Source organism: Vanacampus margaritifer, chromosome 3, assembly GCF_051991255.1.
Source record: "Vanacampus margaritifer isolate UIUO_Vmar chromosome 3, RoL_Vmar_1.0, whole genome shotgun sequence".
Classification (NCBI taxonomy): Eukaryota; Metazoa; Chordata; class Actinopteri; order Syngnathiformes; family Syngnathidae; genus Vanacampus; species Vanacampus margaritifer.
Window position 1 is genome coordinate 14,825,456 of NC_135434.1, and position 27,560 is coordinate 14,853,015.

Here is a 27,560-nt window from a genome sequence, read left to right on the forward strand (position 1 = left end):
TAAAAATAAATGCGATTCTATATTTGTACTGTATTTATGATATAACGTGGGGGTTGTTTATATAAGATTTGGCTTTCCTCGCCTTCCGTAGTAAGGTGGAGTTACCACGTGATTCAAGATTGTGACAGCACAGTTCCTGGACAAACAAAACAAACGACAACTGAACCGCAACGACATTATGTAACTTGTCACCCGCTTACATTAAATGTTTTGATATTTTTATGACATGCGAAGCAAAACAAGGACGTTTGAGACGCTGGTAGCTAAATTAATAGCGAGGTAGATTGCGCGACGAACAAACAAGTCGATTCCCTTTAGCATGGTAGGTTAGCCTTGAATTCGTCGTATTATTTTTTTTTTTTATGTGGAACCTCCTCTATGTCGTCCTGTATGTCTACTCCGTGAAGTAGACACGATGGTAATTGCCTTCTTAATTGTGGCCAACGAGCTTCCAAAATATTTGTGTTTACAAGTCCTGTCGGTACAGTATTTATCTTGTCAACACAGCCTGCCACTTGCTGCTTATCAAAGAAAACGTTGTTTGCTGCTTTGCCCATGGGTTGGTGTCGAGTCTGTGTGCATAATATTGCAAAGAAAACAGTCTCTGACCGAAAAGTGTTTCCCGGGGGTGTTGTGATGCGAGACACGACCTAAAAATGGAGGCTGTGCGACCCAAGAAGACCAAGACAAAAGTCGGTGGAAAGGTGACTATTGCACGTCTGTACTTTGCATTGGATCGGGAGGCTTATAATGGGGTGAGCCTATGTAAAATAGGTCACATTATTACAGTATACAACTTGCAAACGAATGGTTCCTTAGAGAGCATTTTATTATTTGATTGTGCTTTTGATTGCTTGATCATATCCATCATCTATTTTCTGAGTAGTCTTTTCTGATATCCATTCTCAGCAGGTCAAGAAGTATAAAACGACAGAAGCTAAGAAAGATGCTGCCCCCTCAGCCGTTTGTGATGATGTTTCCACCTCTGAATTCACCAGCATCCCGCTATCCCTCCCTCACCAAGAACCACAAGAGGAAAAGCATGAGCCCACTCTTATCCCTGAGACTAAAGCCCAGGCATTAGATCTGCCTGCAGCGTCGCATGAAAACTCGTCGTCACAAACTGTATTAACATCAGCGTTAACACAGACTTTACAACCCCCTTTGAATGTGTCTCAGACATCCCAAGCCACAGTGCAACAGGCACAGAAGAAAGAAACCGAGGGCACAAGCGCGTTGGTGTCCGAGCTTCAGGGCACATCGCAAGCGTCATGCGTTTCGACACATTTTGAAATCAAACATGTCCCCAGTGCGCCTTCACTATACCCATCTGTTCCAACACTGGAGGAGGGATCCTTGCTAGAGCTTCACAGAGAAGCTGTGAAGAATTGTGGGAAAGGCCCTGCAGTTTTAGCCCTTGCCGAGCAGGAATCTTCTCCTCCGAGTTTGCAGTCTCTCGAGTCTGTAGCTGAACTTTCCAAGAACAAACTCTACCCTGAATTACCAAGAACTACAACAGAAGTCCAGGTATTGTCACACACTACATAACATCAATTGCTGCAGCCTATGTTTAGAGGGTAAAGTTCAGTTTTCATTTTACCTTGCTGAATATTTTGTATTTAGCCAAATGAAACAACAGGAGGCGCGTTATTTACTCAAGTAGAAAGAACCAAGAACCGATATTTGCTAATTTATTTGGTGTGAATGCACTTAATGACCACTTACTTTTTATTTCTTTACCTTGCTTTTAAACGTCTTGTAACTATTTTGTTTGTAGACGCTTTTTATAATTATGTGAAGCACATTGAGTTCCCTTGTGTATGAAATGTGCTATGACAAAGCTGCCTTGCCTTCATTAGATACGCAATAATAATCTAATGATACACTTGAAGAGCTTTATCACAGATTCTGTCTTTGTAACAATAATATTGCTATTTGACTATTTTAGGGTGTATTGACTATTTTTGGGCGCAATTTAACAATGTAATCTCAATTTGCAGTGGAACCCTATGAGAGTATACTTCTATTTATTCATAAATATAGCCATAAACTGGTTTCATATTGTTTTTGTTATGTAATAATAACAAAGTAGTAGCTTATCTTATTTTCTTTTTTGTTCTGCACAGTTTTCACGCTATTATGGCTTCCACTTAGAATTCACAGAAGTTGCATGTTAGGTTAACTGGAGGTTTTAAAATTCCCATAGGTGTGAATGGAAGTGTGAATGGTTGGTTGTCTATTATGGACAGACCGATTATCGGCCGGGCAGATTATCAGTGCCGATATTTAACATTTTAATGAATATCAGCACTGGTCATATTTACAAATCTGAAGGCCGATAAAGTTGGTAGCTCTCCGAGCGGCGATTGTTTGTGAACTTAGTGAATTTTGTATTTTCTTCAGGATTCGTAAAATGTTACAAAAGATGTTTACAGACAGATTTCACTTGGCACAAACAGGCTTTCTTGTCACAAAGAAATTTTGAACATGTTCTGACAAATTTTCACTCTTTAATAGGTTCGCAAGTACAGAGAGATACCAGATCCATTTAAAACTTGGTTCATTTCATGGAACGTTTTATATATGTATTTATTTAAATTTGACTTAACTTCATCAGAGATGCTGTTTTTTGCTTTTGTTAAAATTAAAACGAAAATAAGTGAAAGTTTAACGTTTCATTTATGTTAATATTCTGGAAAACTGTAGAAAAGTATTTACTTTTTTGTTAGAATTTTAAAACAAAGCTGTCTATTTGCTTTATGTTTAAATTAAAAGAAAAAAATTAAACATGTTGAAAATTAGAAAAGTAGTTTTTTTTATGCTCATATTTTTTATTTTACTGCAAACGAATATCGACTCCAAAAATGTGTTATCGGTCTCCTTGCCTACTATTAATCAGTATCGGCCCTGGGAAAAACGTATCGGTCTATCACTAGTCTGAATGTGCCATGTGATTTACTTGCAACCTGTCCCATCTGACTTTGGGCTCTCCCAATCGTCGCCATCGCACCTGTCACCCCGAACAGTATAAGCAGTAAAAAAGTGCTGAATGGCTGATCATAATTATGAAATATTCATAACTTCATACCATCGTCTTTTTTTTTCTTCTTTTGCAGCCATTCTCATTGGAGCAGCTTAGTGTTTGGGAGCCTGGCGGGGGGTTACGAACTTGGCTAGAAGGCGTTGAAGTGTGCACGACCCAGTTCTGTGCGCTCGCTCGACAGGAGAGCCACGAATTAGCCGAACTTCTGCAAAACTACTGGCGCTGTCGCAGACAGCTGACCCAATCGCACACACAATTGCACACGCAGTCTTCTGATTGTAAAAGCACTCAAAATCGTCTGTGGAGCTTCAGAGATGAACAGTTAACTCTCCAGGTTCAGTGTTTCCTAAACCACAACATATACAAATATGCAGTTAATCCAGTAAAAAAAAAAAAAAAGTTGATATATTTAAATTTCTCCCTTATAGGGTGTGTGTGCAGACCAATCCAAAGTATGTGGATACCATCGTTTCCAGCAGGCAGAGTTCAGTCAGAGTGTGCTGGCTGAGCTGAGCAAACTTTTCGAGATTCGCAGGGAACTGCTCCATCAGAAGGTGGCCTTGCATGCATATACTGCTTCGCTGTCGCGCCTCCAGGTGGAATCTTACTTGTACCGCCTCTTAAAAGGTGATATGCACTTACACTTACACTGTGACCCAAAGTGTTGCCGCCACATAGTTTATTGTATTGCATATTTGTGATTCTGATTATGATGCCTCAAGCTGAAATTCAATTTATACTCTGCATCTTTTTGTTGCACTCGGCACATTGAAACAGACCGCACATGCAGTCAAGCGACAGTAGTTGTCGGAGTGATGGCGCGTGCAAATAGTGGCCGTACACCTGATCTGAGTTATTTTCTTGTTTGTGTATTTTTATCGTCAGATTGTTCAGCTAGCCAAAGACAACCCTGTTCCATTCAACCCTTGAAAGATGCCATCAGTGTCCTCTTTAGCTTTACAAGAAGAGTCCTTGATGACACACAGTTCCAGGCGGACGTCCATCACTGGTTGGAAATACTGGTAATACTGTACAGCAAACACACACACACTCTCTCTCTGTGGGTCACAGGGAATGCATTTCGTCACGTTTGTGACTCTTCAGGTTTCAGTACTGCTGCATGTCGGAGGGTCAGGAGAGCACCTGTTCGTGCTGTGTCATCTGCTGTGCTGTCCTGCGGGGGTGGGCAAGTGGGCTGCCCCTTTCCTTCAGGTTGGCTAAGAAGACATTGTTCTATCTCTTGTCATACATATACAGTATTAAATATATAGAACTACATTATGATCTGTTTAGATTGAAGTATTGGGGAACGCCTGTGGAGTGCAGGATTTCATGCAAGCTTTGGCTATTCTAATGTCGCCTGCTCAGTAAGTAAAGAAATTTATTCTCAAACCTGTGCATTAAAATATGTGTTTAAGGGGAAATCAACCTAAAACTCCTCTTTACAATAATATGTTCTATGCAGCCCCGCTAGTCTAAACACGGCATTCTGATTAAAGCTGACTTTGTGGTTCATGAGTTAAGCAGCAAAATCCACCCATTTTTATCCATCTCAGTAGGCAGCCATTTTGTCACTTGCTGTCAACTGAAAATGACATCACAGTTGCTCAGGGCTGAGGTAACGACCAATCACGGCTCAGCTTCAGAAAACAGATGAGGCGTGATTGGTTGTTACCTGAGCTCTTAGGCAACTGTGATGTCAAAATCATGTGGCAAAATGGCCGCCCCCTGAGATGGGTGGATGTTAATGTTTAACTCGTATTCCGTATATTGTAAAGACAATTTTTGAGTTGACTAACCCCTTTAAGTAATTTTTCCGATCAAATAAGGTGTCTACATATTTGTGCAAGGTGAGTTACAGTTGTTGTATTAGATTAATGTTGTTGTCTTGGCAATTTGTTGAATCACTAAATGATCTCATCAAAACTGCATATGATTTACCCAATTGCATTTCTGTTCTGACTGTAGACACCGTGCAGAGTTTTTGGGTCATATGAAACCATGTGAGAGCCTTAATTCGGCTTCATCTGGACCTGAATCAGGCAACTGGACTCTTGTGGATGAAGGAGGAGAAGAGGTACTTTTAGCTAGCCAACTACATCTTTAACATCATTTGACTGAATGTCAAATGCGCTGTCCTCATTTTTTAGGATGAGGATCCAGAGAGCAGTTGGTTGCTGCTGTGTGAAGAGGACCTCGTCTCCTTGATGTCCCAGTTTCCGTTCCAGCAGCTCTATTCGCACATGTTGGGAATGAGCAAGCACGGTAAATGTTTGTGCCTTTACTTGTGTCTTCTAATGCTGGAAGTAAGGGAGCAGTTTAAATGTGATTCCATTTATGAGTCAACTTACTCCCCAATTTGTTTGTAGGTGTCTATGAGCCTCAAGGGTACTCCAGTCAGAAGATGATGCGTGTGTTTGCTTTTGCTTCCTCGCTCATTGAAATTCTCGCCCTTGGCTTACAAACCTATAACAGGGCCCGATACAGGCAGCTAGTGAAACGAATAGGACACATCATACGGTCAGTGCGCCAAGTGGGTTCATGCAGTTGATATACTGGTTTTGCCACAGATTGGCAGAAAATGTGATCACATCTTTTCTTTTTTTTTCATCTTTTCCAGGATGACACTGTGCTATGTCAGTGATCACTGGGCACAATATGTCAGTGTGACTGGTATAAGTGGATCCGGCTCTCATGTCCACTCTTTGCCTCCGGATAAGCTGCAGATGGAATATGATCATCTTTTTCTCAGGGCTGTTCTGCATGTTCTCAGAAACAAGAGGTGTGGTAATATTCCCAATATTTTCTCTTAAGAGAACAAAAAACAGGTGTTCTTATTCCTTTATTTCTTTTTCAGGTTGGGAATTTGGTTATTCATGTCTGAGATGCCATACGGGACTCTATCCAGCCCCATGCTATGGAGGATCCTTTACGTGATGCAGTGTGCCGAAACAGCAGGACTGGAAACTCTTAGTAATTCTAGTGACACACAGTTCTGCATTCAGGCTCTAAGAGGTAAACAAGCAAAACCAAATCTGATAAGAATATTTACAGTGGTCTCAATAACTTTATTCTACCTGGTTTCAATGTATAAAACCCGTATGGGAGATCCTTAAAGTACATATTTGTTACAGAACCTGAACACCAAGAGAGGTTTGAGCTGTGGTTGTGTGAGGTGAACAGCTCTGACGGTATCTCCCTCCTCACTGCGCTCGCGCACATGGCCACGCCCACTCAATACTCTGATCCTGCCTTTGTCACAACCATCACGTTGCTGATTTACCAGGTATGACAAGAACCATGCAAAGAGACAGGGGTCTGCAACCAGCGGCTCTGGAGCCACATGTAGCTGTTTAGTCCCTCTCCTTTGGCTCCCTGTGCAGCTCTAAAAACAATTAGTAGCAATTAGTATTTTTTTTTTTACATATTTATTTTTTAGACAAAATATTATTTAAAATAATTAATGGTTTAGATTAACAAATAATACAATTTTCAAAAAATGTCAGTCCAAATTTTTAAGTTGGAGGTGAACGGTAGATGAAAAGTTTTTTTAAATGACCTAAACATTTTCCAAAAAGTGACCATAAATATGAAAAAGGAAGATGAAAAGGCAGAAAAGAAAACATTCAAAAGGTAACCATAAAAGGGCCACAAAAAAAGGCAGAAAATTACCATAAAATGGGCACAAAATTGCCAGAAGAAAGTCAGAAACTTTATTTTAAAAATGTTCAAAAAGGCAAAAATGTCAGAAAACTGGCAGCAAAAAAGTCAGAAAAAAGTCAAACAATAGCCGTAAAATGTCCCCCAAAAAGAGGCAGAAATCCACTATAATATGTCCATAAAATTGCTAAAACTGCCAGAAATTTGACAGAAAGGCAGAAAAGTCTCAAAATGTATGAAAAACGAAGTCTGAAAAATTACACATACATTAAAAAAAAATCCCAAAACGGAAGACAAAAGGTAGAAGAAAATGAATCTCTCTTTATTGGATGCTGCATATTTTTCTGTTATCTCTTGGGCCCTCAGTATATTAGACTATTAACACTAACCCACTTTCCTTCATCACAATGTTCAAATGTTTTGCGGCTCCAGACCGAATTTTTATTATTTATTTGGCCTAAAATGGCTCTTTTTGACAGGAAAAGTTGCTGACCCCTGATCTATGATAACATGAGTTACACACCAGCACAATCCAATGAGATCCCATACAAGAGTTGCAGTGGTAATTCTAATTTAGCAAGGATTATAATGCCAGTTTTGGACATTGTTAGAAATCTTTCAGTGGCTTCATACCGTGAGGTGTTCATGATGTCTAGGTTACCTTATTTGTACTGTACACATACTAAAAATATATTTCAGCATGATATAAATTCAGTTTGCCTAGATTAGAAAACTGTATTATTCAATAAACTCGTTGGGGACAGTGTCTTCAAATCTAAGCTTCTTTGTTAAGGCAAAACGTTGAAACTGCTCTTTTTGCCTGCACAGTGTAAAACTGATTCATATCACCATGTTTTGTTTCCAGGTGTCTTATGTGAGCGTGTCCACCAGAGAAATTTACTCCAAGGTTGGAAGAGAGTTGTTGGCTACCATAGCATCGGCCCATCCCTACGTTATCTCTGTGCTTCTTGAGAGGCTGAGAGAAACCATCCAAGATGTGGGCATGGTTAGTCGTGTTTGTGTCCTGAGATTTCACCAAGGACAGTTTATTAACCCTTTTCTGTGTGATAGGTGGCACTGTACTTGTGTAAAGAGCTTCCTCTGAACCTGTGGCACCCGCAACCGGAGGAGATATGTGTGATCGGAGCGTGGTTGCTCCAGCATCCTCTATCGGCTGTGGAGAATCGCCTGGCTTGTGTTATACTGGAGGGTCTGAATTGGGGATACTCACAGGTGGTTTCAAAGGTTTTCCTAGTTGCATCATGCGCTTTTCACTTTGAAATGACTAAGTCTGTTTGTTTGCTTTTTTAGGACGGATCCTTGGCCTTGTCGTCGTCACTCCACTGTAAAGTGGCTCTGCTGGTGGCTGAGGCCTATCAAAAGTATCTGACTGACAAACCCTATAGTGGCCTCATATCAGAAGGGATTAAGCAGGTAACTCGTTGTCAGACATCATCAATACTTTATTTTGAGTGCCTTTCACTGACAACTTCTCTTTTTTCCTTCAGGTGTCTTATCTTGCGAGTGTCCTTCGTTTAGGCGTGTCCCCAGAAGCGTCTTTCAGTCAATGGGCGTGGCAGCTTTTACTAAGGCTGAAGCTTCATGTCAATTCACAGAACCCAAAAGGGGCCTGGGTCGTACCTGCTTTAGTCACGGTTCCACTTGCAGAACTTACGCATTCTCCCAGCATGCACTCTGTTCTCCGGGCTGTAAAAGCAGGCATCCCTATTGGAGCATACCTGTCAATCGCCATGACAACAGTGGGACATAGGTATGGACTCACGCATTCATAATGATTTTAGCAGGTCAGGGAATGAGGTAAATCCATGTGCTTGATTTTTCACCAGCCTGGAGCACTTTTGTACTGATGGCGTCAGCTTGTTGAAAAATCTGATTCAGTCTCGCCACCTGCGAGCTGCTGTGCATCTTCTAGACACCATCCTTCCCCAAATCTACCCGCTCAGTTTCTACCTTCTCAACAACTCTCAGTAAACAAAATGCACATTTTTGACAACCATTTCTGCATTACATATTTATTAGCTGCCTCTTTAATACTTAACATCATGTGTCTTTTTTCTGTTCATGCCAGGTTTGTAAATTGCATTCAGTTGTTCTTGCAGTACGACAGCGTATGTCCTCAAGGTGTGACGCAGCAAGTCACACACCGGGTAGCACCACTCCTCACGGGAACAACCTATGGAGACAATGTCCGACTGCTGAACAGTGTTATTCAGGTAAATTATCGGCAGCTATTAAAAACATTCTATGCAAGTTAAAGGGGAAGTCAACCTTAAACATTTATTGACAATAATATGTTATATGTGACCTCACTAGTCTAAACATGACATTCTGATTAATATTACGTTTGTGGAATATGAGTTAAGCAGCAAAATCTAGCCGTTTTTTTTTAATCCATCTCAGGTGGCGGCCATTTTGCCTCTTGCTTTCGACTGAAGATGACATCACAGTTGCTCAGGGCTCAGGCATCAACCAATCACAGCTCACCTGTTTCCTGAAGCTGAGCTGTGATTGGTTGTTACCTGACACCTGAGCAACTATAATGTCATTTTCACTTGACAGAAAGTGGCAAAATGGCCGCCTTCTGATATTGATCAAATCTGATGGATTTTGCTACTTAACTGATATTCCACTCATACAATATTAGCCAGAATACCATATTTAGACTAGTGGGGCTGCATGGAACATATTATTCTTAAGAATTTTTTCAGGGGTTGACTTCCCCTTTGATTAAGAAATGGACGAGTACCTGTTATCTTGTAACTTTATTTCAAGGTATTATGTGGCTGCTTTTCAATCAGAAACAAGAAATTAGAAGAATACTAAATTGCCTTTAATTTCATGCAGTTTAAAAGAAACATGGGTTGTATAGGTCTTTCTTTAAAATTATCTTTTATTGTTGTTGTTTTTATTGGGGGGCTATTTGCAATTTTGGGTATCAAAAGTCCTAGTGGTAGCGGTATCGGTGTCTACGCAAGGGTACACATATCGATATCAGTCTGAAAAAAGTGGCATTGAACATCCCTATTGATTAATAAACGCATGTATATTTGTCCTCCAGAGCCATGTGGTTGAGAGTTCACAGCCCAGTCGTGTTGGTGCTGCAGCCGTGCTGGAGTTTTGGGTGGGGATTTTGACTCAGCAGAATTTATGGTACCGGGACAAAACAGTATTGTTCCTCATGGATCAGATCTGCTGTGCCGCATTCACACATCATCAGGAAGAATGTCTGCTAAAGGTCCTGCACCAACTACATAAGGTATTTTTAAGAGCCATCATAGATCGTTTGATTTACATGTCTGATCCAATGAGAGAAGATAGTTATGCCGTGGTTTGAATGCCTCATGCAGAATGCTTTGGGTTACCATGGAGATCGTGGTCTGCTCTCCTCTCTGGTAGGCTGGATTGCTGGAAATTCCACACCTTCCTTCGTAGAGGGCCAATCGCTGAGCGCAGAGGTAAGGGAGGGTCTCAAAGCCCCCAAAATTATTCATTTCACTTGTTGACGGGATTGATGTTGTTGATAGGTTTGGTTTGCCTGGCTGGTGCTTAATATGGAGGGCACGTTTGAGGAAGACTCTCAGCTCAGACGTTGTGTTGAAAATGAGCTCCTGTCAGAGCCTAATATCTCTCCAGAACAAGCCTTAAAGGTACAAAACGTTATCAGAAAGGATGTATGACCTTTATCTAATCTGCTGTAAATGCTGTGCTTGAGCCAGAGAGCGCAGCAGAGGCTGAAGTTGCCAGTCACGCCATCTTTGCAGCGGCTCCAAGTGTACCGCTGGGCCTGGCAGGCATTGGCCACGCCCCCTGACCATCCCCTTGTACCACTGGTCTGGCAGAAGTTCCTACAGCTCTACCTCAGGCAGCCTGGTCCCGATTATGGGTATGACACATCTTTTAATCGTAAATATTTCCACCAAACTACAGTATGCAAAATAGGGTATTATACGGCCTGTGGACCTCCACAGTCTCTGACTGGCTCATGCGAGATCCTTATGAAGTCAAAATGAAACATAAAATCTCTATTGAACAAAACCTGATTATGCTGCTTGGAGAAAAAGAGACTCTTAAAAGGGGAAGTCAACCCCATTCTTTTCCTCCTTGACAATATTATGTTCTATGCAGCCCCGCTAGTTTAAATGTAATATTCTGGTTAATATTGTGTTAGTGGAATATGAGTTAAGCAAATGAAATCCAGCTGTTTTTACCAATATCAGAAGGCGGCCATTTTGCCACTTGCTGTCGAGTGAAAATGACAACACAGTTGCTCAGGTCTCAGGTAACAACCAGTCACTGCTCAGCTTCAGAAAACAGGTGAGCTATGATTGGTCGTTGCCAGAGCCCTGAGATGGATAAAAATGGCTGGATTTTGCTTCATAACTCCTATTCCACACATGTAATATTAATCACAAGGTAATGTTTAGATGAGTGAGGTCACATATAGCATATTAACTCTTTGACTGCCAGATGTTTTCAGAAAAGGGATGCCGTGGGTGCCAGCCGATTTAAGCATTTTTGACTGATCTTTCAAGGTCCACAGAAAATTATGTGTTTGGACTATGGAAACACACATACTACCAAATGAAAGATTGGACTCTCATCTTTCATCAGAAAAAAAAATTTGTTTCCGTTTTTCAGTAATCAACAATAGAATATGGTTAGTTTCACCTCTGTTTTGAAACAAACGTCTTTTAACGTCTTTGGCACTCCTCCATAGGATTTTACTAAACGTTATTTAACGTTTTTGGCAGTCAAAGAGTTAATGTCAAGAAATGTTTAAGGTTGGCTTCCCCTTTAAATGCATTAAGTATCTGTTTGCTCCAGATTGGCTGCAGGTGGATGCATTGGGCGCCGATTCTTCCAGGCTTCTTCTCAAGCCACAATGCTGCGAGACTTGAGGCAGAGAATACAAACCATATCTGACTTTCATCATGCTGCCAGCCAGGCGCTGAAGGTGCCCCCGACACACACAGCAATCTCAGCAGACAACCAGTGCGACCAACATCCCGGCAGCCCCTGTCGCTCGTACCTCACCTCTCCTCAGCTACACACAGAGTTAGTCAAGTAGGTCAACTGCTTTACTTAGAGCAAATACACTATTTTTAATTCTAACTGTGACATTTAGCTAAAGGTAAGATCATTTCTCGTCCTGCAGGTTGTTTGGTGTTTTTGCTCTGTGGTTGGATGATGAAACTCTGCAGAAGCAGGAAGTTTACCTTCCCTCTCTTCCTCCCGAATATGAACCACACAGACTTGCACAGGTTATGCAGCAGCAACAGGTCTGTGTTAAACTTCTTGAAGAAATAATCAAATATATAGGGCTGTCAAAATGAACGTGTTAACTCTGGAGATTAATTTACATTTCATTAAAGCGTTAAAAAAAATTAACTCAGTTAGCTCAATCTGCAGCCAAACTTGGAGGAGTCACTGGCGGGAACTATAGGTAGTTTTACTTTCTGATTTACTTGCTTGATGCTTGTTGGAGAACTCTAAAGTAATTTGTGCATTTTGCAGAGCCAAATTTGAATTACTTTACCTTGTATCCAAACTCTGGGGAGAAACGGGGCATTAAGAGTTGTTTCATTCAACGCTGAAGACTATTCTTTTATTTTGTCGTCTTTCTTTTACAAATGAATTAAATAAATGATTGAAATGAAATTCAAATAACATATATTGGTACGCCTTTGGCGTATCATCTGCGAGCAAAATACCCTGCTCAAGTTACCTCCACAGGGCCTCGCAAATCAACCCTTCTGAAGTGTGCTGCTTGTGGGCACAACTAAACCTGCAAGCGAGAAGTTCTGAGAGTTGTTTTTGTGAGAGAAAAAAAATGGCCTGTAAAGCCGAGTCCATTTTGATCGTTTTAACAGTTGTATTTTGCAGGAGTATTGTATTCAAGGAACAAAGATAGCTATTAGAACAGTCTTTGATTCTAAATATACTTTCTATTTGATAGTTCTACATTAATTTGAAGATTTTACTCCAATATAAGCGGTTAAGAAAATGGATGGATGAATGGATCTGTTACAAGCTTTAAAGAAAAAGTAGGAAAGTGATTAATTATTTTACTCGTTTGACAGCACTAGTTATTATGAACAGTAACACAATTAAACACTTTACATTGACAAATCTAATACAATTTTGTTTAGGAGCTGTGGCTGGAGTATGTGGACCAAGAGCGTCTTCAGTATGACAGGAACGAGGTTCTGTCCCTGTGGGAGAAGGTGCAGAGTGAGCCATCTTTCCTTCAAACTCCAAATTCCAGCTTCACGGACTACACGAGCCTCAGCAATGGTACAAAACAACAGTGCAAATTATTGTTCACTGAAGTAGAATCTCAGTTGTGAGATCTGAGATTGTGTTTACCACAGTTTTTATTTATTTATTTTATTTTTTAAGAAGATGCTAATGTATGGATTCTCACCAAAATGTAATTTAAACATTTATGGAATACCTTTCCATCATAACAAATCAAGTTGATATTTAAATTAAACAAAAGATGGCCACACAAACAAATGTATTTAAGCGTTTTTGGCAGTGGACATTGTAGTATTATGGTAGTAAAAGTACTAAATGGTTGAGTGTTTTGTTCTGCAGCAAAGGAGCGTATCCAGTCCAACTTGCAGAAGCATCCAATTCCACGTCCACCTCCTGAACTCCAACACATGAAAACTCCCGTGGCTGAAGTTCCCGGCGTATGTCTCTCTGACTCCAAAGCTGCTTCTGAACTGCTGCAGCGGGATCTCAGCATACTGCAGGACCAAGCCAGGTATCTTGAAAACATAAAACATCACAAAACGCTAATGGCAAAACACCAACCAGATGTGTTTACGCGGTGTCAGGATTGCAGTATCACAAGAAGCCCAGCAGGTGGCGATGGAACAGGAGCTTCTGGAGAGTCTTCCTCTGCTTTATAAAAACAGACCAGAGCAAGTGACCATGACCCTGGAATGTAAAGGGAGAGGAGGGCAGCCATGCCAGGGTCCAGCTAATATCACCGTCACAGTAGGACCATTTTGAGTGCACTGCACAAACATTTTGTCTTGGCCTCGCTGTGAATTGTTCACCTCTGTGACTCTTTGTGTTCCAATTGTGTAGTGTGAGTGTGTCCAGCGACGGGAGGCAGTGCAGACTCAGATAGCCACACTGCGAAGGGACATCAAGAACCTTCAGACTGATGCTATGGCTCCGCCTCCTCAAAGCCTGGCTCATGCTGCTGTCCACACAGAAAACTTCATCACGTAAGAATAAACAAATAAAACATATTCAGCAAAAGTGTAGAAAGATGTTTTTTGTAGCTGAAATTGTGTATTTATTATGTGTGCAGAGCTCTGGTGAACATATACAAATCACAAAAATCCCCATCGGTGCAAAATGTTGGCGTGTCAGCATTCTACCAGGTGGTGTCCTATGTGTGTGAAGACACACTGCGACATCCACCAACACGTCAGTATCTCTCCTCGTGTGTAGAGATACTGGGACAGGTACACGTGTGCACACACACACACACACACACATTTTACTGTTGCTGCGTGTTTACAGTAATGATGAACTAGTGATAACAATAAGAATAGATAGAATTCAGTAGATTGCAGACCTCTGCCAACGATTGTAACACAACCCACTTCATGCATATGCTGGAAGACTTTAAGATTCATGCTTTAGTCACAGAGAAATTCAAGTGGAAACAAAAAATCCAAGAGTTATTCTTTGAACATGTCCCAGTTAATTAATAAATTATTCTTACTGAAAAAAATATGATCCAGCTAGAGCTGCCAGACCCTAGCCACATTGGGGTACTCGCACATTGGGGTCCTGATCCATAGGACAAGAATCCTCTAAAATATAAATGTTTTTGCCTGGCCTTATGTGTGAGCAAAGATTTATGAATATTCGGCTAAAAAAGAAAACAGCATAATCTGCCTTTGCAAACAGCGCATCACCACGGCAACAGCGTGTGACGACATAAAAAGCCGTCAATAACTTTTCGTCTTAAACATCATTAGATGCGCACGTGAGTTTGTTCAATTATGACCTCTATAAAAGGCCATAAATGGCCCCCAATTCCAAAATAAATTCAAAATGGTGGACTTCCTGTTAGGTAGCGAAGACTTTTTTAGTTCTTGAGCTGTTACATAGGCCTCTCATTTTTTCGAGATATATGTGAAACTTCAAACCACGGGTGCGTTCTTAAAAATGTATAGGGACACTACTGAGACTTTTTTTTTTTTAAAGGGGAAATCAACCTTAAACATTTATTTACAATAATATATTATATGTGGCCTCACCTCAGTAGTCTAATCATGACATTATGATTATTATTACATTTGTGGAATATGAGTTATGCAACAAAATCACAGTTGCTCAGGGCTCAGGCAACGACCAATCACAGCTCAGCTGTTTTCTGAAGCTGAGCTGTGATTGGTTGTTACCTGAAACCTGAACAACTGTGATGTCATTTTCACTCGACAGCAAGTGTCAAAATGGCTGCCTTCTGATATTGATAAAAACTGCTGGATTTTGCTTCTTAAATCAGGGATGTGATTTTTCCGCTAATTCGCGGAATTCCGCTTTTTTTATCTCCAAAAATAAACATTTTAAATTTCCGTTTTTTTTTTTTGTTTTTTGTTTTTTTTGTAGTTCATTGTGTATGCACATGACTCCGACAGATAACATCTTCTGCTATAACAAAGACATTTGTGGTATGTTCTAATATGAGTTACTTTTCATTTGGTCATGATACAATTATTTGTTCATGAAATTTGAACTCTTCAACATTATTTATGTGTTAACTTAGTAATCACATTAGTTAGATATGATGATATTCTCAGTGATAGTTTTTAAAAGCAAAGGCAGTCCAATGTTTTTGAATGTGACTGATTTTGAGTTGACTAAAACTGCCATTTTATATGGGATAGTTCAATATACATTGAAAATTTATGCTGTTGTTTTGTCTATTTCTTTGTCATGTGAGTGCATTGAAAGTACTTAAAAACACGGAAAACCCATGAGCTCCGGGAAGCCCCCCCTTGTCCCCCCACCAGGGCACTGCCCGGGACCTAGCTGGGTGCCGGCGGCCCCCAGACCCCCGGCTAAATTTTCAGATAATTTCACTTTGGTCAAATCACATCCCTGTTAACTCATATTCCACTAACGCAACATTAACCAAAATACCGTATTTAGACTAGTGGTGCTGCATATAGCATAGTGTTGTCCAAAAAATGTTATGGTTTGATTTCCCCTTTAAGTAATTGCACATCCTCTAAAATGTAAAAGTTTTTTTTGTCAGGCCTAATGTGTGTACACATTTTATGAGCATCATTTTTTTTTACAAACCGTGCATTGCCATTGCAACAGCGTGCATCATTAGATGAGACACCCAAAGACGATCGGATAAATTCTCTTGGAGGAGACATCTATAAAGGGAAAAAATTGTGCAAAATTCCAAAATAAATTCAAAATGGCAGATTTCCTGCTAGGTTTAGCTAATGGCTCCAAAATACTTTTTTGTAGGTCTTGGGCAGTTCCGTACATCTCCCAATTTTCACGGATCTAGGTGAAAGTTTGGTGAGCTTTCGTAAATGTTTAAGGTCTCAAAAATGTGATTGTTTGCATAGGAGAAGAAGAAGAATTCCTACAGAAACAATAGGGACCTAAATAGAACATCCATGGTTGAGGTGATAAAAGTGTCTTCTTTTCTATCAAGGTGTTCATCCAGGGCAACGCTGAAGAGTGTAGCCGTGTCCTGAAGGCCATCTTGGAGCAGAGGCGTCTTTGTCCTCTCATTTCTCCCTTTTTCACGCCTAATGCAGCCCCTGCCCAGCTGGTCTCCCTCTACCAAGATGTGGTGACATCACTACACCTTGATAGTGCAGATGTCATTTTCATGCTGCTCACTAAGGTCAGCCCCATTAGTGGAGAAATCTCAAGCACAACCACAGCCATTCTATTTCAGTTTCCTTTTGTATACATTTCAGTTTGATTTGTCCGCCTGGCTGAACGAAGCGCATCCCGTGTTTTCCGAGAGGACACGATTATTAGAATTAGTCCATGGTGGTCTTTGTGTCTGCGGCCGAGATCCCGAACCGGAACTTCTCACCCCTTTTCACCTTTTCACCAAACACTGGACCTCACTTTTACGCCACCACTTCCCTGACCACTACAGTGATTGCTTGCGTCTGCTTATGACCAGTAAGTGTGTCTGTTTCGCAGGTAGTCAAAGTCAGATGGTCTTCTCAGAACAAATAAAAATGTTTGTCAGCCATAATGTCAAATTGAATTGGTGGCAACAAGACAAGAGCCCACAAATTGCTAAAAAGATTTCCATCACCACCACTGAGTCATAAGAGACTTGCTAGTTTTTCCCGCCTATTCATATTTTCCTTTTATCTCTTAGTTGCATGATAATGTGCGTTGGAGGACTGTCATCCACTCATCATTCACTCTTGCGAAGCATTAAATAAGTGGAATAAATCTGTTTTTATTTTATTTTTATTTAACAAGCGGTGGTCTGAATTTTAGTGTGATGGAACGTCTGTCTCTTGCTTTTATTTATTGCTAATATTGACTATGATTTTCAGAGAATCCATTATTTTAGTCTTACTTGACTCAAACATTTAGTCATTATTGTAAAACTTTTTTTCCCTTAACAGGCTCCTCAAACCAGTTACTAAGTCCAGAATGCTGGAAGGTGACCATGCGAGTGCTCGGCTGCTCACCTCTAACCCTCTCTACACGCGCGTTGGCATCCACAGGGTCTCCCTACAGATCACCAATCACCCTTTCTCCTCAGCAGGTGATCACCTAAATCGTTATTTTCATCAACGAATCAAATATCATCTTAAGCTTGTACAAAATGTGATTTAAAGCCTGCCATTGTCTTAAGTGGTTGTGTTTCTAACAGGTGGAAGAGACAATAGTTTGGCTTAGTGATTACTTCCTGCGCAGTCGTCTCAGCAAACCCGATCTGCGTAGTTTTGGCCTCTACTCTGCCTGGTCTCCTTACATCAGTGAGGTTGTTACATTCTGGGACTATTTAATCAGCTGTCTAAGCAGTGTGTCACTTAGCAGCTGTGCCAGAGACTCCGTGGGCAGCAATAGAACAATGAAAGGTCAATCACAATCATTCATTCAACGTAATGCTTTTGTGCTCAAGCGCATTTGTCATCTTAAAATGAATCTGGCACTCTTACAGCTCTCCATGACCTCCACAGTAAGATTGTGAAGTTATTTAAGCCTTGGATCTTTCCCCTGAACACTGAAGATGGAAGGTATGTCGGCCTTTGAGAGCCATGCTGAACTGATGGTGTGTGTAGGTGGAATTGTATAGCTGTATTGTCTTACATAAATAATGATTGCACAGCAGCAAAACACAATGTGAGGTGGATGAGTAATTGACAACAATGGGGGACATTTATAGCATCTTCTCTTTCTTTTTAATACACAGCTGTCTTTTACCTACCTATCAAATCTACATCAAAATCAATACATGTACAGTATAGAATCAGTGTTGCAAAAAAAATGTCATCTTTAATCCATTGGAGAAATGATATGTGACGTGTATATTTAAATATGTCACTCTCTTGTTGGGAAAATGATTAAGGCGCATTAAAATCAAACAGCCCTTTTTCAAAATTAAATGAATTAAGATAATTTTTGAAAATAATAATTTTTAGATGGGAATTTTTTTTATGGAGTGATTAATGATGACATGCGTATTCATGCACGTGAGAACTGCACCCATCTGTAAAAGTGTGAAAAGTTAAAAATAAAGAATTACAACGACAAAAATATGTCACTCTAGGTCAGGGGTGCTCAATATGTTGGTGGCAAAGGCAGATGGTATGTCACATGACATAAAAAAAAATCCTATCATCCAAATGAGACATGGTCACAGTTTCCCCTATTTAACATTTGTGGATGCAGTATATTTAAATGGTTATTTGGAGGTTTCATATGTATGCAAGGTCATCCCTTCCAGTAAAAAAAAATTGTTTTTTTCTTGTTTTTTATTTATTTTATTTTTTACTGTCAGTGGTCCGTTTCCACCAGTGGGGGAAAAAATATGTATCACTGTCAGAAGTCCAGTGGGAAATTTTTATTTATTTTTTTCCACTTGTCAGAAGCCCGTTTCCTTAAAAAAAAAAAAAAAAGAAAATGTCAAGTACAATTAATTATACAATACTGTCATAAAATCAACTTTTAGATTCCCTTTGAGTACGACATGGTCTTCATGTAAACTCTTTCAGACTTTGCTCGCCGATGGATGGCTTGCACATTCCACATGGAGGTCTGATAGAAGATCTTCAACCAAAAAAAAAGGCAGAAATGGGGTGGGGGAAAAAACACACACAAAAACAAGACTTTTTTTTTCGCACTTCTCTGACTTCCATTGGTGGAAAACGGGCCTCTGACAATATATTTTTTTTTTTCCCTGCGGGAATGGGCTTCCATACATATGGTCATGTGGATACTCTGTTTTACTTTTAAGTAATTGTCATCAAGCCAATTTTTTGTCGCAGTAATCTCAAATGCTACCCATGGCTGGAGACGGATGCAAGTGAAGCCGGTTGTCTGGTCGGCCTCTACGCTCAACTCACTGACAAACTGCATCAGAGATTCAAAGGTAGCTTACAAACCATTGTCTACCATGTCTTGGGTTTATATGTTGTGTGGGATATCCAACTGCAAAGTGTGCACATACATTGCAGACCGCCTCCTCCCTGGTCAGAGAGGTGCCCTGTGGCTTAGTATGATGCAGTACTGCGAAAGCTGCACTTCTCCACGGACGCCCGAGTACCTGTTGTACCTGCACCACTCTCACCTGCGTAGCCTGCCATGGAGATATTTGCATCCTGACACAAAGCTCATGGAACAGCTCTTCAATGTGAGACCCTCTTTCTGCTGAGACTTATCACATTTTCTTTTATCTTTCAAGCAAACTCATGACTCATTCTGAGTTATTTTGGATATTGTATATGCTTGTGTTGTAATGACACATTGCCAGGGTTAGATGATTTATGTACAGTCATCTGTGGGTGAAAACATCTTTGGTTTTTCCTAGTCCGATTTTTATGTTCTCACTTATCGATGTACATACAGGTAGAGAGAGGAAGTCCTAAAAGCTGCTTCCTGTTTATGGGGGAGGTTTTATGTGAAGTGAACTGGATCAGCGTCCTAAGCCACCACTTACACCCACCTCCAGAACCCGTAACAGGCCCGCATCAGTCCAATGTAGACCTTCAAAAGACTGAATCGCAAACCATGCTGGTGTATCTGTTATACTTGCTGGTTTTCCTGGCCAAAGAGGAGCAGCTCCTCAGCCAACAGGTGACTCTAAAATAATATTTAACAACTCGGGTCTCCCAAGACGCAACAACAACTTCTATTTTGTCCCTCTTTATCCAGGACTCCCCGCTTCTCAATCTGTTGATCCAGTGCACATCTCTGCCTTGGCACCAGCTCGATCTGTCGTCTTACCAAGGGGTCTTGGCATATGTCAACACTCACTACACGCCCTCCCTGCTGCTTAGCACCGCTTCTGCATCTCAGTTGTTGCTTCAATCACTGCGTAGTGCTGCTGGACTTCACCCCCGACCTTATGAAGCTGCTCACATGGTATGTCAGTTTCAGTATGTACACATTTTTCTTAAACGTAGTAACATTACAACCCTGGAGAACCCACGGGGTCAAATTTGGCCCCTATAAATTCTGCTACTCAAATAACAAAGACCTCTTTTTTTTTTTACAAATTTAACTTCAAAAGTCCAGAGTGCCACTTCTGACCCCTGCATGGGGCCATCTAGGGGATGAATATTGCACTTACATGAGCCAGAGTGGTGGTGACAAGATGGCTGGCAACATGCTGTTTTGTTGAGCTGGAAATCAATCCAAACAAAACCATCTTCTTAGCAAACCATCAGATGGTAAAATTGTGTTTTTTTTGTTAATCTATTTCATATCATGTTGCAGAATGCCTAGGAGTATATTTTATATATATATTTTGATAAATTTGCAACTCTGAGCTAGTTAAAAAAAAAAAGGGTTAAAATTGAAAAAACATATATTTTGGTGTTCAGTGAACTTATAGCAGTCATTTAATGTATAATTCATAATTTTCCAAAGAAGAAAAGGGTTCTTGGGTTCTCCAGGGTTAAATACATAGTACGTTTACATACACTATATCCATTTGTCGGCAATGTATTTCTGGATGTTAGAAGCTCAATTTATTATCTGAGTGCTGGCGAGTCCACCATTTTTGACAATATCGATTGTACTACTCCACACTAGTGAAATGTTTCCTTTTTAATATATGTACCGGAATAGCCCCAATTATAAATATCTCCCACATAAATGGAAAGTATGTCAACAATATACTCAGTGACAACCTGGGGAGATCCACATCCTCGTAATTAGGTATACTTGTACAGTCTAATAAGATCCTTTACGAGAGATGAAAAAAAATCTACTTTTGTTGTCAGAGATGTTAATTTAACCGTGATTTATTATTGGAACTGTATGGTTATTTTTATGCATGCATTTTTTTCCTCTGTTGAGACAAGTGCACTTTTACTCCCGTCATGTTGCATATTTCTTTTTTGAGGTGTCTAATACCCCTTACCGTATTATTTATTTCTATTTGATTTTATGCACCCTTTTCATGCTGCACTTGCTTTTCGCCATGGGGCAGCGCATAAGGTTCAAAACTCTTCTTGCTTATTGGTTTACAATGGACCCAGCTGTTCGCGGGGCATAGGGCGCGAATAGCAAAAATCCGCGTTTAATTGACGGATGTTAAAATGCGCTGGGGGGATTTTTTTTTTAACCCAAAGAATTGTTACTAAAAATAAATAAATACAAAAAAGCATTGATGAATATTCAATTCCTATATACACACAAAACCCAGATAAAATATTTTTGTAAGAACTAAAATCTGCAAAAAAGAGAATCGGCAGGTGCCGAAACGCAAGTATGTGGGGGGTCCGTTCTGTTGCTGTTAGCGCTCTGAGATCACTCTGCCAGACCCTCCCCAATTGGATGCGCTTTCTGACGTCACAGCAACGCTGTTCTCAAGTTGACATTTTTTAACTCTGTGGCACATCATGTCATGGCAAACGGCCACTTTGCTCATCGCACTACAGCACAATGTCGCATTCCGTTCTCGCGCACATACACAATGAATGACGGCACATTGCTAAGTGCAGTGTGAAAAGTTTTAATTTCTTATACACCTATTACATGAAATATATATTAATTTAAAACTTATTATTATTATTATTATTTTCACAGCATGAGAGGGATAGTCCATCAAGTGTACAGTTACATTGATACATAGATTGCAAACTACACACACATAATGCTATAACCATCTTTTGCCCAAATGTTATGCTGTATATTGTATACAGCATAAAACATTACAAAATCCAGCTTTCTGTTTGTAATATACAGCTGTGCACTTTGCTCAAGACCAAAACATCCCTTTATGATCCTCTTCATAGCAAGTTGTGTAAATCAGTCACCGCAAAGTGTGATGATGTGTGTGCCGTGCCAGGAGGAGACGCAGAAGGCGACCGCGTACGTGTGCTGGTGTGTGCAGTGTTTAGTGGCTCTGGAGCAAGCAGGCAGCATCAGTGTGAGCATCCTGGAGACACAGCTGGAGACGCTGTTGGAAAGCATCGTCACATTCAGCCCGCCTGGTGAGCTCGTCTTCTTCCGCGAATATCTTCATCGTTAGTCAAGTCATCCGGCATCATCTGGCTCTTCCTCCTGTCCGCCACAGAAACGGGTTTGGAGCAGAGGCACATGGCGTTCTGCAGCCTTTTTAGCGGCGCGCTGGCCGCGCTCAACGGAGTCAGCGTCTCTACGGGCGAGGCGCTCGCACTTCGCGTCATCACCTGGCTGGACAGGAAGGAGAGGGGCTTTCCGATTCTGCCTCTGCTCACTGCTTGCTCCCGCTGTCTGGCCTCAGTGAGTCACATGACGCGTATCATGGAGGCGTGCATCACAGCTCACTTTGACCATGGTAAGTGAGCAACTTGGAATCGTCGACTTTCTGCTTGTAACGTAACATCACCGTCACGTTTCATTGCTCAGCCGAGGTGGAGAGCGTTGGCTGGGGTCCCGTGTTGGCATCACTGCAAGTGCCCGAGCTCACGGTGGAAGACTTTCTGTCTGAGAGCCAATCAGGAGGCAGCTTCCTCACACTCTATGCCTTCATCCTGCAGCGCCTTAACTCTGAACACACGGCAACCAATGAGAGGAGGACTCTGGCTCTAATCAACACATGGACCAATCAGGTTTTCCCCAGGTTTGAGAGTTATATTGCAAAAACCTGTTTAGAATGATGTTGATAAAACGGCGCATTCACACAAGGGCAACATGATCAGTCCACATTCACTATACTAGCAGCAGAGGAAGTTGAAAACCCTTATGGCTCACGTAAGTCACATGTATGGGAGCATTTATTTTTTTTACGTTACATAGTTGCGACCAACATCAACACAATGCTATCTCGAACTCATATTCTACCCATAATTTAGGATTCTAAGAAATCACTAGTTAATTAGGCCGTCAGTGTATGGTAAGCTACGGCACAAGTCTCTGACGTAGCTGTTAGCATTAGCAATGATTTGACAGCAGGTACCTGGCTTGCTTTCTTTACTTCTTTTTCAATATTCTGGACCAAGGCTACTTTGTTATTCATATTTAAGGAAAGGGAATTTGCCTTAAATTGAACTTTGAGGTATTTTTATTATTAAAAAAAAAAAAAAGATAAAACGAACTTTGTTTTCATTTATTTTATAAAACACTGTTGCATATTAAAAGGAACCCCGACTGTCATGACAACTTTACTCTATATTATTTATTTATTTTTCAAAAATAATTTCCAGTTTAATACATTTTGTAGAAACTTTATTTGGACGTACGCCGCCATTGTTATTTTTGTCGTAACGCATTCGGTACGTAGCGATGTAGAATGGCAGAAGGCTCTCTGCCGAGCAATGTGAAACGCCTAAAAAAAAAAACAAGGTAAGCCTCCGTAGCGTTCCTAAAGGAACAATCAAAAATGTGCCTGGTGAATTACAAGAGCACGGCATATTTTTTATTTTGGAACGCTACGAGGCTTAACTTGCTTTCTTTTATAGACGTTTCACATTGCTCGGCAGAGAGCCAGCCACCGTTCTACGTCACTACGTACTGAATGCGTTACGACAAAAATAACAATGGCGGCGTACGTCCAAATAAAGTTTCTACAAAATGTATTAAACTGGAAATGATTTTGGAAAAATGAATCTCATAGTTATGTTAGTAACAACCAAATAAATAATATAGAGCAAACTTGTCTTGTCAGTCGGGGTTCCTTTTAAGGGATGCTTAACTCATTGAGCCATTTTCAGCAGCAAAAAGTTAATATTTTGTCCAGAACGAATTTGGTAACTTCATTATTTTTCATGTACAATTAATACCTTAAATTCAAAATACTATTTTTTCCACTTGCTGTCGACTGAAGATAACATAACTTGTGCTGAAGATGTAGATAACGACCAATCATGGCTCAGTTTGCTGACCAAACCCAGAAAACAGGTGAGCCATGATTGTTCGTTACCTACTTCCTCAGCACAGGTGATGTCATCTTCAGTTGACAGCAAGTGGAAAAATGTGTTTTTAAAGTTATTTATTGTACAAGAAAAATAATGAAATTATCAAATTCATTCTGGACAAAAAAATGTACTGCTGAAAATGGCTCAATGAGTCAAGTTATTCCTTTAAATGAATGTAAAAAAAAACAAAAAACTTTCAACTCAAAATGATTTTAGGAACACATCTTTAAGCCATTAATACCTTATTTTACACATGGACCATGTATAAAATTTAAGTTGTGTTTAAAAATCCCAATCAGCTATATTACACATTTTGAATTGATTGTTGTTGTTTTTTTATTTAATGGGCAAAAGCGTTTTACAAAGACAAAGTACTATTTATCTTTCTTTTCTTTTCTTTTTTTGCTGATCCAAAAAACGATCAATACATGACTCAAATCCGTGATCCAATCCGAACCGTGACTTTTGTGATCCGTTAGTACCACTAGCAGAAAACATCCCCAAAACGAAACGCAACATAAGCAAACAAATGAGCCCGTCTCAACCACCTGCAGGTTACATAACTCATTAAGAATAAACTGTTCATGAATCCTACCTAAATAAATACGTGTTTCAGAAATGTTATCAAAACAGCATAATTGAAGGGGAGATACCATTTAAAACATATTTTAAAAAAATTTTTTTTTAAAAAACATTAAAGCAGACATAAACTTATAGCACACCCTTTAAACACATTGTGAACATATTTGATACAACCAAGCCGCATGCCTCATTTAACACGATACATTATGTTCGGCGTCTCCAGCGGACCAAGCGATGAAGCCAAGCTGTTTCTGTGGTGGCACAAAGCACTGAATCTGTCACTGGAGCATCTGCAGCCTCAAGCGGGCCAAGGTGAATTATCAGGAGTGGTCACAGGTCTGTTGAGGTTGCAAAGCAGGCTGCTTCAGCTGGGAGAAGAAAGACTCAATTCTGGCCTACTCGGGGCCATCGGTCTCGGGAAGAAGTCCCCCCTTTCCAACAAGTAAGCTCTCCAGCGTTACGGTCATTAGACTTTCGGTGCCGATGGTAATGCAGCTGTTGAGGATGACTGTATTGTGCATTTAGATTCAGGGTGGTGGTTCGCAGCCTGGCAGCATTCCTCTCCGTGCAGGTAGCGTCAGAAAGTGAGCTCCGACTCCAGCCCACCACTGATTTGCAACCCTCTGCAAAAGCACAGCAGGTAGACCCGCTAATACGCTGTCCCTTTTAGACTCTTTAAAAAAAAAGGGAAGTGGGGGGTGGCCATTTTGCTATAAATGACATCATACTTGCTCATGTTAACAACCAATCATGGCTCACCGGTTGTCTGAGTTTGGTCATGTGACATTTGCTTGAGCCCTGGTTAACTGTGATGTCATTTTCAGTCGACAGCCAAGTGGTAAAATGGCCGCCCGCTCAAATGGATTCAAACTGCTTAACTCAGAATACAACATATTATTCTCAAGAAAATATTTTAATTTTGCTTTAATTATTTCCTTAGCTCATTCACTGCCATTGACGGCTATAGTGGTCTAAAGATCGATTTGAACTGGTCTGCCTGTAAATGACATAATCGATCAATTCTATGTTGTTTTTGCACAGACGTTGGGGATGCTTGAAGCCATGACCAGCAATAAACAGTACGCTGAATTGGAGGACTCGTTGAAAAAATCCCTTCAGTTCATCCGCTACCCAGGTCACTGTCTTAAAGATGGACCTCGACTCCTGGCCCTGCTAACAAACCTGCTCTACCCTGACCTCAGATACTTGCACATTATGCATTGACATTGACCCAAATGCTGCCTGATGGGATGAATCCTTTTGGAAAACAATTGTGTATCCAAACTGGGACAACTGTTAAGTGGCCTTTGTCGTAAGAATCATCTCTGTTCATTTATGGATGAACCCATCCCATTTATTTGCATCCATTTGTTGCACTTTATTCCTTCTCTTATCATCAAGACTTTTTTTTTTTTTGGTCTTTTGATGTGTCATCTGTTGATTAGCATGGTGTAGTTCTCAACTCAAGACTGGTACAGATAGTTCCAAGAAGAAATCTAACAAAAAAGGGAGGAAGTCGGAGGACATACTGAACACAAAGCTTTTAAGAATAGTGTGGAGAATACCCACAAAATAGTTTCACACAAAAGACTGCTGCCTTTCCCAATGAACTAGAAACCACTATTTAGTATATTCATGTCGAACCAAAAGTGCTTTCAAAGAAGGTAAGAGCCGCACTGAAAAGTACAAAAATACTGTGAGGGAAAAAAACAGAATGTTCCCTGAATAAAGTTGTAATATTACAGGAATAAAATCATATTTTTTACATTAGTACATGCGGAGTATTATATAAACACATAACGGTGACGATAGTAGATTACATGTCTGATCTGGAGAATAAACTACACATGCTAAAATCATCAACCACAAGTGATTTGAACAAATATTTTTAGTATGTTGAATATATTTGGCAGTTATCAAGTGAGAGTTTATTTGGAAATGTTGTCCCTAAAATGATTACTTTTATTCTTGTAATATTATTTTCCCTTATACTTGATTATAATATTTACTCATAATTGTACATGTTTTTCTTTTCAGTGTGGCTATAATACTTCTTGGTCAGATTACACAACCCCCCCCCCCACACACACACACTTTTTTTTTTTTTTTTACCAAAGATGTGTTCCTTTTCCCTTTTTTTGTGTGTACACAGAAAATGGGGAGTGATGTTTACTATTTAAAGCCTAGTAAAGGTTGATGCACTCTAAAATTCTAAGTAAATTTTACAATTTCTGATGTGAAAAACTCAATTTTTTTCAATAGTGTACAAAAAAACTACATTGGGGTACTTGTAGATCCATAAAGTACCACTTCCCCCCTCTGAAAACCATACACACTCACACAAATGGCGTTATGTAATGGTCTTTTGTTGAAAGTCACCTCCTTTCCCACATTTTCACAGTGCGTGTCGTGCGGTGACTGTTGATGTCTAAAGCGTTTCTTTGTATGAGTCAGTGATCAGAAATGAGCCTAACGAGGAACGACCGTCTCCCACCTGCTGTTTGTTTCAGTATTGGGTAGAGAAAGCAGAGACAAAAAAAGTGGAGCCACAATGCGTCAAGAGAATCTCAGCAAACAAAATGTTGTTTTTTTTCTCCAGGAACAACACTGGAGTTGTCCGAACTGCAAAATAAATCATCTTTGTGTAAGAAGAA

General features: G+C 40.3%; 1 protein-coding gene across 1 annotated transcript; it reads left to right on the forward strand.

Moving 5' to 3' along the window:
- The first annotated feature begins 119 nt into the window (after positions 1–119).
- Positions 120–27,560, forward strand: epg5 (ectopic P-granules autophagy protein 5 homolog (C. elegans)). Its single transcript, XM_077561929.1, has 45 exons — positions 120–704; positions 910–1,527; positions 3,117–3,377; positions 3,472–3,670; positions 3,929–4,065; positions 4,148–4,255; positions 4,337–4,410; positions 5,012–5,120; positions 5,194–5,308; positions 5,413–5,563; positions 5,664–5,825; positions 5,901–6,058; positions 6,178–6,329; positions 7,569–7,709; positions 7,775–7,936; positions 8,015–8,137; positions 8,212–8,474; positions 8,551–8,691; positions 8,793–8,937; positions 9,783–9,980; positions 10,072–10,179; positions 10,249–10,371; positions 10,441–10,607; positions 11,549–11,788; positions 11,880–12,003; positions 12,874–13,018; positions 13,322–13,493; positions 13,567–13,729; positions 13,823–13,965; positions 14,052–14,208; positions 16,431–16,625; positions 16,702–16,915; positions 17,377–17,519; positions 17,628–17,835; positions 17,919–17,994; positions 19,246–19,349; positions 19,435–19,610; positions 19,826–20,053; positions 20,132–20,341; positions 22,275–22,419; positions 22,503–22,745; positions 22,817–23,030; positions 25,130–25,348; positions 25,432–25,546; positions 25,948–27,560. The coding sequence occupies exons 1-45, from the start codon at positions 657–659 to the stop codon at positions 26,128–26,130; spliced, it is 7,680 nt and encodes a 2,559-aa protein (XP_077418055.1). The 5' UTR covers positions 120–656; the 3' UTR covers positions 26,131–27,560.

What these genes read in the sequence shown, in the direction of transcription:
- epg5 (XM_077561929.1), top strand. Translation starts at nt 657, where the DNA reads ATGGAGGCTGTGCGACCCAAGAAGACCAAGACAAAAGTCGGTGGAAAG. An exon ending in CTACACGAGCCTCAGCAATG is followed by an intron (nt 13,019 to 13,321) that starts GTACAAAACAAC and finishes TTTGTTCTGCAG; the next exon opens with CAAAGGAGCGTATCCAGTCC. An exon ending in CTTGCGTCTGCTTATGACCA is followed by an intron (nt 16,916 to 17,376) that starts GTAAGTGTGTCT and finishes TTCCCTTAACAG; the next exon opens with GCTCCTCAAACCAGTTACTA.